Source organism: Chelonus insularis, unplaced genomic scaffold, assembly GCF_013357705.1.
Source record: "Chelonus insularis isolate UGA/USDA-ARS -01 unplaced genomic scaffold, ASM1335770v1 contig_151_pilon, whole genome shotgun sequence".
Taxonomy (NCBI): Eukaryota; Metazoa; Arthropoda; class Insecta; order Hymenoptera; family Braconidae; genus Chelonus; species Chelonus insularis.
Genome location: NW_023276393.1, coordinates 45,787 through 59,900, shown reverse-complemented (window position 1 = coordinate 59,900; position 14,114 = coordinate 45,787). Strand labels below are relative to the sequence as shown.

Below are 14,114 nucleotides of genomic sequence, written 5' to 3'. Positions count from 1 at the left end.
TAACAATTTGTAACAGAATATTACTTTTGTTACATTAATACTACTTATCATTAATTACTTAGAATTTAGTCTTGGGAACGTCCGGTTAACAAATCCACATCTCGTTTTGTTTAAATTTTTGCCTGACGCTACGTGAGAACGTGCATCAGTTGGTGGGTGTGTATGTGTAGACATGCACATGCGTTCATTTACGTATTCCTGTATGAAAGAATATAAAATATAAAATTTAGGGGATTTTCGGGTCCTACGTGATAGAGAAACATACCTGCCAAAAATCAGCAGGTAAATATTTAATATTTATTGATTTATTTAATAATTAAAGTCGCTCGCCTCTTCGCGAAGTATTAGGAGAGCATAAACGCGAGAAAGTATTGTTAGCCGTGCGCTTCACTCTGCCTGTCTCAAGGTCCCCGTCTACCCCGCCACGCTCGCGGTGACAAGTGATCTTGCCGCTTGGCAACTTTAATCCTATTTTATCTAAAAACTATGAGTTACATAGAAGTTTTATAAAAACAGTAAATTTTGCCATAATGGTATGCATAATTTTTATTAGAAAGATCCCTGGGTTGTCAGGGAATCAATTTAGTTATTAATTCAAATTATAAGGATAAATCGCTAGGCACTAAGTCCAAGCACGTGCACATTGGCTTACGCCTGCTGCACGTATATGTGCGTTGGACTTGGTTGTGATAGTAAAAATGTATGCTAGGAGTTATCAATGTCCTGGTATATTTATTTTTCACCTAAAATTTGAGTGAAGTTCGTCAGGACGTAACAGTCACAAATTCGGAAGTATCGAAAATAGACGGAAAAATTCAAATTTTATCGTGAGAGTTTTTTGATAAATAAAAAGGTCGCTAAAAAGTTGTAAGTTATTCAGGACTAGTTTCTGCACTAAAAATAGTCTGGATTTTAGGAAAAATACTGAATTATTTGATGATTGTTCTGATGTTTACACACAATAATTGGGCGGTTTCTGGAATATTCTGGAGTTTTCTGGCCACCAACGATAGCGTTTGATTGCATTGATTATTGGCGAGTATACGCGTGGTAAGTTGTCGATCGTTTGGCATCATCTACTAATACCCAGGAGTCGTCCAATCGTATAACTGATACCTACACCTATTACACCCAAAAATCCGAATTGTCAGATCATCCTGGCTCTTGAGCAGGGATATCTACGCTCAGGAAGTGGCGATAGGGAGAAAAATACCAGGTTGTTGACGAATTCAGTGGACGAAGTCAAAACAGTGATAAAATAATTAAATACCAAAGTGTTTACGAGGGTGAATTTCTCAAACGACATATAGCATTTTAGTAAACGCTCAGAAACGTCCAAAACACGTCTACACAGTGGAGAATTTTGTGTTCGGTGTAAAAAGAAAAATGTAGTAGTCATAATTTTTGTGTTAAATGAGCAACACAACCCTGCGTTAATTTAACATTTATTGTTCGTGTTAAATGAAAGTATTAACACAAATTGTAATTTAACACAATAAAAATGTTAATGAATTATAAAAAACAAGTGTGTTATACGTCAAAATCAATTTCAATAAGTATTGAAAACTACACAAAACTAGTGTCATCATTTTAAATAACACTTTTAGCGTGTAGAATTAACACTTTTTGAGTGTAGGTGATTCTACAGAAGAATAATATCCTACGCATTGTCTGCATCATCTGAAAGTGGGGGCAGTGGTACCATGATTCGTTTTTGTGCATTCAACAGAAGACAAAATACATATGATATACAATAGTATATTAAGCAACGAGGGCGGTAACGAGCCGATTGCCCACGGCAGTAGACGCACGAGCTTATGTCCTGTGAATATTGGTGTCATCAGGTTGTTCAGGCGTATCCGATTATTATGAAGCCTATCTGCTATGTTTGGGAATAATTGTGTATAGGCGGGATGCCTACCACCACGCAGAGGCCGTCCCTTGGGGTAGATGCGCGAGCGTGCGTGACAACACCCAAGACGCCCCTCTGCGCGGCCGCAAGCGTCAGCTAATCTTTAGCGTTACATGAATCGCTTCATGCCGGGGACGCATAAGCGACCACCGGCAGGAAGCACCCCCTATTTATAGTTAGACAAGTGTGGTAATTGAGTCCCTAACACATTCGCGAAAGGCGTCTCATCTTATGGAATAACTTTCCCGCTTGCGCCCGTCGTTTATGAATATGAGTAGATATGTTAAGGTCTCTGCCGAATCAGACCCCCAGGTATTTAACTACCTCTGGGTACTTAATTTTGTTACCCTCTATAGTGATCTTCGGCGGTTTACATTCGTGCCTGTCTTTTTTTCTTCTGAGGTGTGGTTTATATTCTCGGTAGTTGGGATTATTTTTGTTTCTGTAATTCTTCTTGCTTCTAAGTTTGATTTCTCGCTTTATGAAGATTGCCTCTGTTTTGGTTTTTGATAACTCGAGCTTGGCATTCTTGCACCAAGTGAGTATTGTGTCAACGACTGCCTGTCCTTTAGCTTCAAGGATTTCCCTAGAATTGCCATCTATGATGACAATTAGATCGTCTGCGTACGCTGCATAGCGTTTTCCATGTTCGGATTGATCAAATGTTTTTAACAGATCATAGAACATAATGTTCCAGCACAGTGGGCCAAGCATAAATCCATATTGGTGATCTGAGATGTTTCCTGGTTCACGGACGCTAGTTGAAAGACAAATTTTTATGTCTTTCGAAGATTTTGCTAGTACTGATAAAAGACATATAGGTCGATATGATTTGGGGTCTGCTACATCTTTGTCGGGACTCTTTAGAAGCATACGAATTGTTCTCTTTTTCCAAGCCCGAGGAAAGATGCCTTAGGACAAATATTCGTTGAAAAACGTTAGAAATTTTTCTGGGTGGTACGCGATTGCACGTTTAACAACCTCCCCTTCCAGCAAGTCTAGCCCTAGAGCTTTTCCATTCTTAAGAGTTTGGACGACTTGCTTGAGTTCTTCTTTGTTGAATGGTTCTATATCATCTGTGCTGGGTAGGTCAAGAGCGTTTATCTTTATCCTGCTCTGTTCGTCTGTATCTATTTCTGGATAGTCATTGACAACGTGTACTTCCAGCAATCGCTTGGGTGTTTTTTGAAAGTTCAGGGTTCCATTACCCTCTTTAGTGCGAAGGGCATTCATACCTTTTTCGACTGGCATTTTATCGGCCGCAATTTTGTATACCACACCCTATTTTTCCTCGTTTCCGTGGGTTGTGACGAATTGTTTTCAGCTCTTTGTTTCCGCCTTTTTAATCGTTTGGGAGTACCTTCTTACCTGCTGGCGGTATCGAAGTCTTGCTGCTGTGATTCGGTGGGTATTGGTACCAAGCTTTTTAATGCGCTGGTATCTATGGCGCAGTCTGTAGACGTTACGCTTCAAACGGGACAAGTGGTTGTTCCACCAGGGATTTGCTTTCCTTGGTGCTTTTCGACGTGGCATGGATTTTTCACAGAGCTGTGTTAACCCATTTTCGAGAGTGTCAGTGAATCCATTAATGTTTATCGGAGAGTCCAACAATGGTCAAGCGAAAAGTGTGCTTTCCAGCTCGGGTATCAACTCACCGACGGCTTTCCAATCGGCTGCTTTGACATTGAACCGTCGGGTTGTCTCTGTGTAAGTTTCCCCCTGAACTCCGCTTTGACCAAGTTGGATTCCGATGGACATGTGATTTGACCCCTAAACCAACTCCCTTTTGACTAACCATTTTCTTAGGGACTGTGACAGTTCCTGAGTTGCTACGGTCATATCTATGTACGATTCTCCTCTTGAGAAGCTGTGTGTGGGACCTCTTTCGATTTTGTTGAGAACTTCCAGACCAAATTCGGTAAAAAAATTTGCAAGCTTTTCCTCTCTGGTGTCGAAGTTTGGTGACCACAGAGGATATCGGGCATTCGCATCCATACAAATAAGAATTTGCTTGCCTTTAAGAGTCATCAAGACCTTTCGTAGGTGTTCGGTGTGAACTTCGATTGGATTTTTGAACTGAAAATAATGTGAAATGTTGTCGATACAACCGGCTCTTCGATGAGATCCTTCCGCTCATGGAGGCCTAAGAAAAATCATATAAATCACTTCGTCCCGGCTGGGAATCAAACCCGCTACCCATGGCGCACCGGGCTGACGCTGTACTCGTTGAAATACGAGCATTTGTAAAATAGTCATTAAGTATATTAACAAACCAAAAACTGATATTATATTAATTTATTAACTTTTGAGTGGAAAGTTATAGTAATGGGGGATAAAGTTCTGATTAGGTGTCACCTCCGATTCAGGTCAAAATTGTTTTACGAGTTCACCTTAGCTAGTGATGAATTCTCCCCAAGGGATTTTTGGCGCAAATGCAACATAAATTTTTTTATGAGAGTTTAAAGATTATACCATATTTAGCTATTTATTCATTGGGATCACTTCCAATAGGAGTGAAATTTAAGAAATATGTTCAGTATTTTTTTTCGGACCACCCCGGATAGCATAGTTTAATTGTCTTTAATAATTCTACGAAAAGATCACGTTTTAATAACTTACATCGACGACGCAACAGAAATTCACACACGCCGTAGAAATTCGACATCTTTTAAACCATGTATTATCGGCTACTGTAATAGTATGCTTTCTTTTGCTTTTTGAACGACGAATACATCTCTCCCAGATCAGATCATTATCGTTACGTTCCATCATTTTCTTATGCTTACCCACTGCAAGGTAATGACTCTATCAGTACAGATAGTAGCTATTTTAAATAAATTGTAAAAATCATCCATTAGTATTAAAGTAATATTTTTCATGGAAAGTAGTTCATCAATCACACTTATATTGCTCTCTAAATCAATTAAACATATAAGAAAATCTTGAGGATTTGCAATCTATTGTCTGCTCTTAGAGACTTGACACGGTTAGGGATACTATAACACTGGTAAAAACCATTCTACAATTTTTATTCTGCCCATAAAAATGATATGGTGCATTTCCAAAAATTCCTTGGGGGTTCTTTATGTCTCATCAAGGTCAACAAATTCCCTAAGTTTCAGTCGATTCGAAGGTGACACCTAAACGGAACTCTACCCGAAAAATATAATAAAGTAACTATATTTTGCAATTTAGACAAAACTTTCACGCCGGATCTTTTAACAATATCTATCATGAATACAATGATTATAATGATAATAATATAAATTGGTTTTCAGAACAAAAAAATCTTTTCATCTTTTTCACTGAGAAGTTCCGGGTCATACATGGACCACTAAAAAGAGCACTGATTTTATTTTATATTTAGCGCCTCAGTTATCTGTATAATATTGTTACTATAGTACAGTAAAAAAATCAAGTTACTTTCATTTTTACTGGGCTATAGCGCCCTCACAACGCCCAGTTTTTATGACTTGTTAAAGTCATTATAATTTCTATAGTAGTACAGATTTTAAAGAAGTTAGAGACAAATGGCTATTTGATTATTTTTAATACAATTTATTGTATTAACACAAATCAGTGAAAGCTACGAAATTTGAATAGGTTATATTGTGAAAGTACTATTGTAGCTTTTTCATAAGTATTTGTTTATCGATATCGCAAAACAAATTGCATGAATCAATTCCTCTTGCTTTACAATAACAGTAATATCCATTAGCAGTAATAAAGATACAATTTACTGGTTATGTCCTACGTTGCTCCCAGAGTTAGCAAATGGCTGCCTTTGTAGCTGTCACTGATTTGTTCCATCGTCAATGGCTGGAAATCCAGGTTTACTAAGTACTTTCCCCAACAATTTCTTTCTGGCCACCAACGGTTTCTTCAACAGTAAGGATAAACCCGATACAATCGATTTTCTTCTCGAAAATTCACGAACATTCGCTTTAATATAATTTATTATGAGATTCACGAAACTCAGATATTTCTTTTGACAAGTCGGAAAAACACCGTGTGAAGCTTTCCTCAAAAAAAATATTCTCCATTGCTTTTTAATAAGGAGTAGGGCAAAGAGTTTAATTGCGTACTCATTAATAATTCGAATTTCGATCAGATATTTATCATTTCATTAAATAAGAATGGGTCAGTCGGTAATTATTGATATAACCTCTTATGAGAACCTCAAGGCAGTTTAGGCGTTTTCTTTAGCTGACTATTTCCTGAGTCATCTAATAGAATAGTGAGGGAATGTAATAAGAACAATCCCTACAATAAAACGTCCTGATACATATTAAATGAAGATTAGTCCATAGATGAAACGGAGGGACTGAAAAAAATTATGACACTATGCGAGATAGTTGTAGCACGTTGAATAGGAATAGCGAAATTTATACTGTAAAAAAAGAATTTTCTACGGAGTAGAAAAGCAAACATGAAGGCAATATCAAAAGTTATTTCAGTAATGTTATTGAATAAACCATTCTCATTCTGTATAACATGACAATTCCTATTCGATTCTTTTCTCCATGGAAAATTTGAATGATATTCTAAAAAGTAACCATAGAATTTAAGTAATTTTTACTAATTTATTTTTAGAGAGTAAATCTTTCTTTTGGTATTAATTAAAATTTTACCTTATACCCATTGCTATTTTCATTGGTAAACTAGCAGATTTCTGCGAATTCGTCCACGAATAAAATACAGTTCCAGGAATCTATTGTTATGTGATCGAGTGAATGAGAAAAAAATATATCCATAAGTATTGATAGGAAAAGCAAATAGTTTGAATTCTATGATAAAACCTAATTTCTGCTCCTTTACAACAAATTCAATTGTAATCAAAAGGAGTAGGTTCCTATACATTTTACATAGTTTGTGACTTCATTTTAGTAAAAGAAATAATTTCTCGCTAAAAGAGTTTAAATCGATTATATAAATCCTGTTTTTCATTGTTTATAACAAATTCAATTGTTGCGAATAGGGCCAGGAATTTCGCTGCGCTAAAAAAAAAGAAGATCATCAGATAATTTTTATTTTAATCAATAATAATTTAATAAAAATATTATCTTATCTGAAGATGAATAGGTTCAGACGATACAATGACAGTCCAGTACATAAAACGACAAAATTGGGTTATATAAACAAATAGAATTTTGATATATATAAATATATTTTTATTAAATTATTATTGATTAAAATAAAAATTATCTGATGATCTTCTTTTTTTTTAACGCAGCAAAATTCCTGGTCCTAGTTATGAACAATTCACATTAATAAGAAGTAGCCTTGAGCCTTTCCCACAATGTTCTTTACATTTTTGCGAAATTTAGTTACAATAGGGCTAGCCGTCTTGGAGATTACATTGAACAGTTAGACAGACACCAGAAATTTATATAGGAGTATAGATATAGATAGATAGATTTCTGGTGTCACAAAAAGTAGACCTGTACAAGTTGTGGAAGACTGCAACGTAGTGGGGAACGTTAGTGTGCCGACTGAAGGGAATAATCTATTTATACTACTATATAAATTTCTGGTGTCTGTCTGTTTGACTCTTCGTTCGCGCAATCTCTGATACGGCTAATCCGATATTAATAATTATTCAGTTCGTTGTGAACAATTGTAAATAGGGTCTATGCATCGTGTTCAAGTTTATTTAACGAAAAATCTTTTCCTCTACTGAATCGAAGTTGCTTATTGTGTAAAATGAATAGAAATCGACTCCTTTTGTTTGTTATAAAGAAACGAAAATTGAGTCTTATGATGAAATGCGAATTATTATCTTTTATTATCAATACTTACGCATATATCATTACGTTATTGATTCTATAACACAACAATAGGTTTTTGGAATTGGGTTATTGTAGTATATATATTATTATATGTTTGAGTAAAATTTTCAATTTGTTTATGTTATAGCTGCATCATATCGGGGACCAGGTGAAGATGAAGATAAAGATTCTTATGCAGCAAGGATTGCCTTTACAGGAAATTCCCGGATTTTAGGACCTATTTGTATTGTTGTTGGAGCTTTAATGTTAGGACTTGGTGTCTTACTATGCATGTTAACAAGAAGAGCACGACAAAAAGAGCGTCGAGTGGGCTTCCATTGTCCATTGCATGGAGATTTTTATCCTTTAGGACCTGTCCAGGGTATTAGAATGCTAGGTAAAAAATATTTCACTATTGCAGCATGTGACCACTAGTACATTTGGCATCATTATTACGTTTATGAGTATTTATACTTTCACTTTAATAGTTTTTTTTCAAAGTTAATCTTCGGTGAATCTATATTAAAAATGTGATAATATGAAGGCTATTGTTGGTTTCTCCATAAGCGTAATGCTAAAAGAAATGAATTTTGAAATCAAATGTTTCAAAAAGTAACACGTTAATCTCTTATTAAGGTAGTACTAGCACTTGGTCAAAGTCTGCAAATAAATTTAATGTTGGAATACGATGTTCTTAAGATGGTCACGAACAAGTTACAAGCAAAAAAAAAAAAAAATCAGCCATCGGGAATTTTGATAAAAAATTCGTATTCAAAAATACATTTTCATACATTGACATAAATGAGACAGATAGATATAGACCGTATTTTTTTCCATCATAGCTAAAACATAGCAAGTTTAGAACAGAATGAAGCTGTAAAGGAAAAAATCAGATTTTCGAATTAGTCGAAGTTGTCGGTAACACTGAGCTTGGCTTTGCCTTCGGAGCCTGACTTGAAGATAGTGGTTTGGACAAATATCATTTAATGCATTATCATTCGTTTTATAGAAATTTAATGGGAAAATCAATTCATACATAGTAAATCTACTGATGAGAAGAAAATTTGACTCTTCATTTTTGATTTTAAAGGTTGATCATACATCCTCAATAGGGCACAATTTTCATCGATTAAGAGTAATTTTGTAATGAATTCTAACAATATTTATATCCGAATTTCTTCGTAAGTCCTCGGTGAGGGAAATAATTATTCGTTCATTTTTTGATTACATTTTCATCTAAATTTAACGAAAATCGATTCTGCATTATCGTGGTCATAATTTTCTATCTGGGAATTTTTAAAATACATTTTTCTTCGTACAGAGGAAAGGGTACCGTTTGTTACATCGTTTTGTTTGTAAGAGATTACAAGGCATTTTTTTATTTTAAATTTTTCGCTCTCTGTAAGACGAATTTGGAGTTCTGCACCTATAAATTAATAAACCAGACATTAGAATTATTTTTTACTTATTTTCTAATAATTAATTTATGTTTTGTTTACAAAATGTTATTCTAGATTATTATTTGTGATGATTATTATAATACTTTTAAATTAATAGTATGAGAAAAATTTTTTCATACATAAATTCATATAACTAATTGTCGTGACTTGGAAGCATTCTCTTTGTTCAATATACAAAATTATGTATCTCTACTATGACGTATTAACAACGACCAAACTCGGTCTGATTGTTATGTGTATTGTACTATTTCTAGGTTGATACGTATGTATATACATTTGACCGCGTTGTAAAGGTCATACCAATAATGGTATTTTAGTGATGATTATAACCAGTTTTAAATTATGGTGAATGCATTAAACTCTTTGTATTAAAACAACATCAATTAAGGTTGTTTGAAAAAATATTTATTTCGACTTCCCTAGTTAGATAATTTAGCCTAATGTGTAAATTGTGTTTGTGGTCAAAGTAGTTCCTAACAATCAGACTAACAATAAACTTAATATTTTCATTTAGAAATAATAAAATGAAAAAACGATAATTCATTCAAGTATAATGATCAGAATCTAAGTTATTTAACTTTGAGACTGCTTGATAGCTAGTGTAATTACTATGCTATGAAAAATTTACAAATAATGATCTTATTAAGTGATTACTTACAAATGATAAATTAGTTAAAATCACCGTGAAATGATGAATATTCCTTTCTTAGCGATTAGCACTTATTATTTCATAGTGATTTTTATTATATTTGTGAGAAAATATGCTTTCTTTGATAAAATAATAAGAATATTATTTTAAAGATCAATACGTAATTATTAAATACTTTCGGAAATATAAAATAAAAAATGGACTAAATTTTTTGATCTTGGTCTTTTTATTTATTGCTACTACAATAATATCCGAATAATTACTAGTACACTTAGAGTTAAAATTATAAGAATATCTTCATTACGCGTTCTAGAAAACAGCAGTTATAAACGTAGTATCCATTCAACATAATTAAAAATAACTTGAGCTTTTCTAGTTAATATTATTTATGACTGATATAAAAGGACATGATGTTTCTCTAACGTAATTTAAAAAATTGATTTTAGATGATAAAGAAGTCAACCGGTGGTCTAAAATCCCTTGCTTCAAAAGACGTTCTAGAGAGAAAAGTATGAATGGCTTCAGCGGATCACACATAGGACCACCTCTATGTCCGCATTCTGTACTCAGCAGTACCAGAAGCTCAGTCAGCAGCTCACCACTAAGTCCGTGTCCAACACCAATGCCATTTCTTGTTACATCTGGCTCAGTAAGGTAAATTTTCTTTCAAGTACATAATATAAGTAGTAGTAACGATTCAATGAGTGTACCGTTGTTATTTTAGGAAAAAGTGGTTGAATTATCTATAATATTAAATTAAAACGTTATACATTGTCTTACATAGGTTAAAAATATCAAATAACCTCGTATTTATTCCGACAGGTTCTATCTATATCATGCGTTCGATCGTTGGACAATGGCCTCAGAGTCTTTGTTCTATTCTTTCAACGAAAACAAAAGAAATTTCCATGCATAGTTGAAAATTTTTCGATAATAATTTTTGTTTTCTATTATTTTAATTTGTATTTTTACATAAACTAATGAATAATAATAAGACTTTATTCATATGAATGGGATGGTTGAAGAAAAAAATTCAAAATTCTCCCTTAATAACGTACATTTATTAAAAAGAGCCCAAAGGGTATATTATTCTTTATAATTATTTACATCCATTCTATATATATTTGGATTATTTTTTATCAATAAAGTTGAATTAATATTTATTTATAGTCATTCATTCCATTAACTCTACATCTCTAATATAAGACTCTATCAAGTAGGGTGAATGTAAAAGTTGTGATTGTAACTTAATAAATTTATTAACCACTAAATATTAATAATACTATACCTTCTGGTATAATTGTTATTTACCTTCGTAATTTTAAAATTTAATCAAAAAAAGGTGAATGATTTTTCATCTTTTATATACACGGAGAAAAATAATCAGAGCTATATTACTTGACTAATCAAGTAAACTTATTCTAGAAAACGTCACTAAAATTCTAATTAATTTTTATTCACAGTGTGAAACAGTTGCTTATACTATCTGATTTTGATTCTTTCTAATAGTTTCAGATAGCCAAGCGGGCTAAAGCACCGGTTTAGTTAGTTGCGTGCGTTATGAGCGATCGTCGGTTCGAATCTCCCCAATAGAATATTTTTTAGTAGCTTAAAATCTGCGTTTTCTGCAATCTTTAAACTGTGATACGTAAAATTGGTGTTCAGCATATACGTATAGCGTCCATCAAAATTAATTTTTTAATTATTTCTATTAATTGGTTTTTTGCATTTTCGGCGTAAACCGCCACGATTTTTACGATGTAGAATTTAAAGAGTATAATATTTCTTAAACATTATAGTATATGATACGTTACATGAATGAAATCTATTGTTGATAATTTTACCAAATAATTAATTCTTTTAATACGTTATTGAAGAATTTGAATGTAAATTTTACTAGAATTTATCGTAAACCTCGAGTATCTATTGATGAGATATTTCTAGTAAATTTTGCTTGACTCGACGATCATCCATATAAGTGAAAGAGTTTCTAGTAAAGTTTTCTAGAATTCTAGAAATATGGTCATGACTATTTTCTCCGTATATATATATATAAATATATATATATATATATATTTCAGTATAAATTTTCTTCCTTTGTCAACAAATGTTTAAATACTTTATTTATTAAAAGTATTATCATAGGATATAATAAAATTGACAGATAACTAGTATCATTTATAAATAATTGTGATACAAAATTTTTTAATCTCAAAATTAATTCGTATTTTAGTGCGAGAAAACTTTATGAACTCAATGATTATACAGAAAATAGTCATACAAAAGATAACTCTTAAGTTATTAAAACAGATGAAATTTTATAACTCAAAAAAGTTACTAAAATATTAATTGTATAGCTGATGTCATACTTAAATATTATAATATAAATATATAAACTAATTATCTTACATCGAGATTTATAGTCTAATGGTAATTGAAACTATAGTCCTGTCTCAACACTTTGTTATTTACATGACAAAAATCATTTTCCGCGAGTTCCTTATACCCTTTTAACTGCTACATTTTATCAGTATTAGAAGCTGAAACGATTCTATCTACGAATTTTTCACGTATTTATTGATCAGATGTTTTTTGAAAGATGAGCTCCTTTTCAACATATGACATACTTTAAATGAATTATAACAGCAAAGTTTTTTAACTGACAATTCAATAAATTTTTATCTATTATTATTCTTAAAAAAGAAATAAATACTTCTATGAGACTTGCTTATCACAATAAAACTTGAATAATCTAGTAAATCATTTTTTTACATCTGTATCGAAGTAAAAAAGAAATTATTTCTATAAATAATTTAAAATGAAAGCTCATTTAGATAGAAAAATGATTTCGAACTCTTTTTCATTTATATCTAACAGTGAGTGAAATAAAAAACTGTAACGTTAAAATAGAAACTAATTTGGATAAAAATTTTTTGAGTATTTATGAGTAAAGTAATTATTAAAACTTTAACATTTGTTAAATTCAATAAATATTGTTATTGCAGTAGTGGAATGGTGCAGAGCGTTGGAGCAAATCTATCCCCAGACCAGACATTTGGATCGATTCGATCTCTTTCAGTAACTCGAGAGGTTGCAAGTTTTCCTCTGTCAAGAACACCAACGCCGCCACCTCCGCATAGGTCTGTATTGATTCTGTCCTGTGATGAAATTGAAAACAAGACTCTTCACTCGAGGCGAACATGCATGAACTGAAAATTATGTAGTAATGATTATAGTTGCATCATATTTATTTTATTTTATAGACTTACATCTTTTAATTACGTGAATTTATTATGAAGACAAAAAAAATTTCCATCATGTATCAAATTGTTCAAATAATAGTAATAGTATAAAAAAAAATATCTTTATTATGAAGCTGCAAATATTATCACTACTTGAAGCTACCGTATGGTAAATAGAATAATTAATACAGTTGATATTTATATTCTAGATCATCACCAATTAATACTTCAGAGGACTTTGTTAGAATAAATAGTTCTCATCAAGAATCATCAACCAGACCAGAAGTGCGAGTCATAGCACCATCACATCGACTTACATTTTCTCCAACATTGAATGCCACTAATTCTCATCAAAATCCGATAGGAAGAAAATCTGTAAGCATTTTATTACCAGAACACTCAAATGGATGATACCAACATAGTTTCGTCCATCGCTGTGATAAAGGGCCATTCCGGAAGGAAACTTAAAAATCACTCGTCTCTTATTTTTATGGTACGATGCCCGAACAATTTATAATTTAAACTTCATCATGTATTGATTTGAAAAGTTAAAGATTTTCAAACCTTTTTATTATTGAATAATGTGAAATATAAAAATATTTTACATAAAATTTAATAATTGAAAATTTACTATTAAGGTATTCTTTTTTTTTACTGTGGTTGAAATAAATAAAAGACCTACTAATAAGTATTTATATAGTAAAAAATTAAGAGATTAAAGGTATTATAAATTAACAGTTAATCCTACTCTCCATTTTTTGAGTCACTGATATCATCTAATAACTAAGATTTAATCTATGAAAAACATGTTCAAAATAACAAATGGAATTACTGTTTGTTATCTTTTATAATTTTTATTGATAAGATATGAACATATTCAAAAACAAAAAATCGTTTAATATAACTATATCATGAAAATTTTTGAAATAATTTTAATAACTCAGAAAATGTGCATGAATAACAATGAAAATCTCTTAAATAATTTTAATTTTTTTATTTTTATTTCAAAAATAGATCAAGTCATTCCAATTTCATATAACATCAGAGTATCGTCTATAAGATACTTTATTTACGGATTATATT

At 32.1% G+C, this 14,114-nt stretch overlaps 1 protein-coding gene across 6 annotated transcripts in view; it reads left to right on the top strand.

The window, feature by feature from the left end:
- Nucleotides 1-13,793, top strand: part of LOC118064002 (uncharacterized) — a 42,387-nt gene extending 28,594 nt beyond the window's left edge. For all 6 annotated transcript variants that reach the window (XM_035078317.1, XM_035078313.1, XM_035078315.1 and 3 more), the window contains exons 3-6: nt 7,829-8,077; nt 10,236-10,443; nt 12,795-12,929; nt 13,241-13,793. In XM_035078317.1, coding sequence (XP_034934208.1) covers nt 7,829-8,077; nt 10,236-10,443; nt 12,795-12,929; nt 13,241-13,442 — 794 coding nt within the window. In that variant the 3' untranslated portion in view covers nt 13,443-13,793. The remainder of the gene's footprint in view (nt 1-7,828; nt 8,078-10,235; nt 10,444-12,794; nt 12,930-13,240) is intronic.
- Nucleotides 13,794-14,114: the final 321 nt, after the last annotated feature.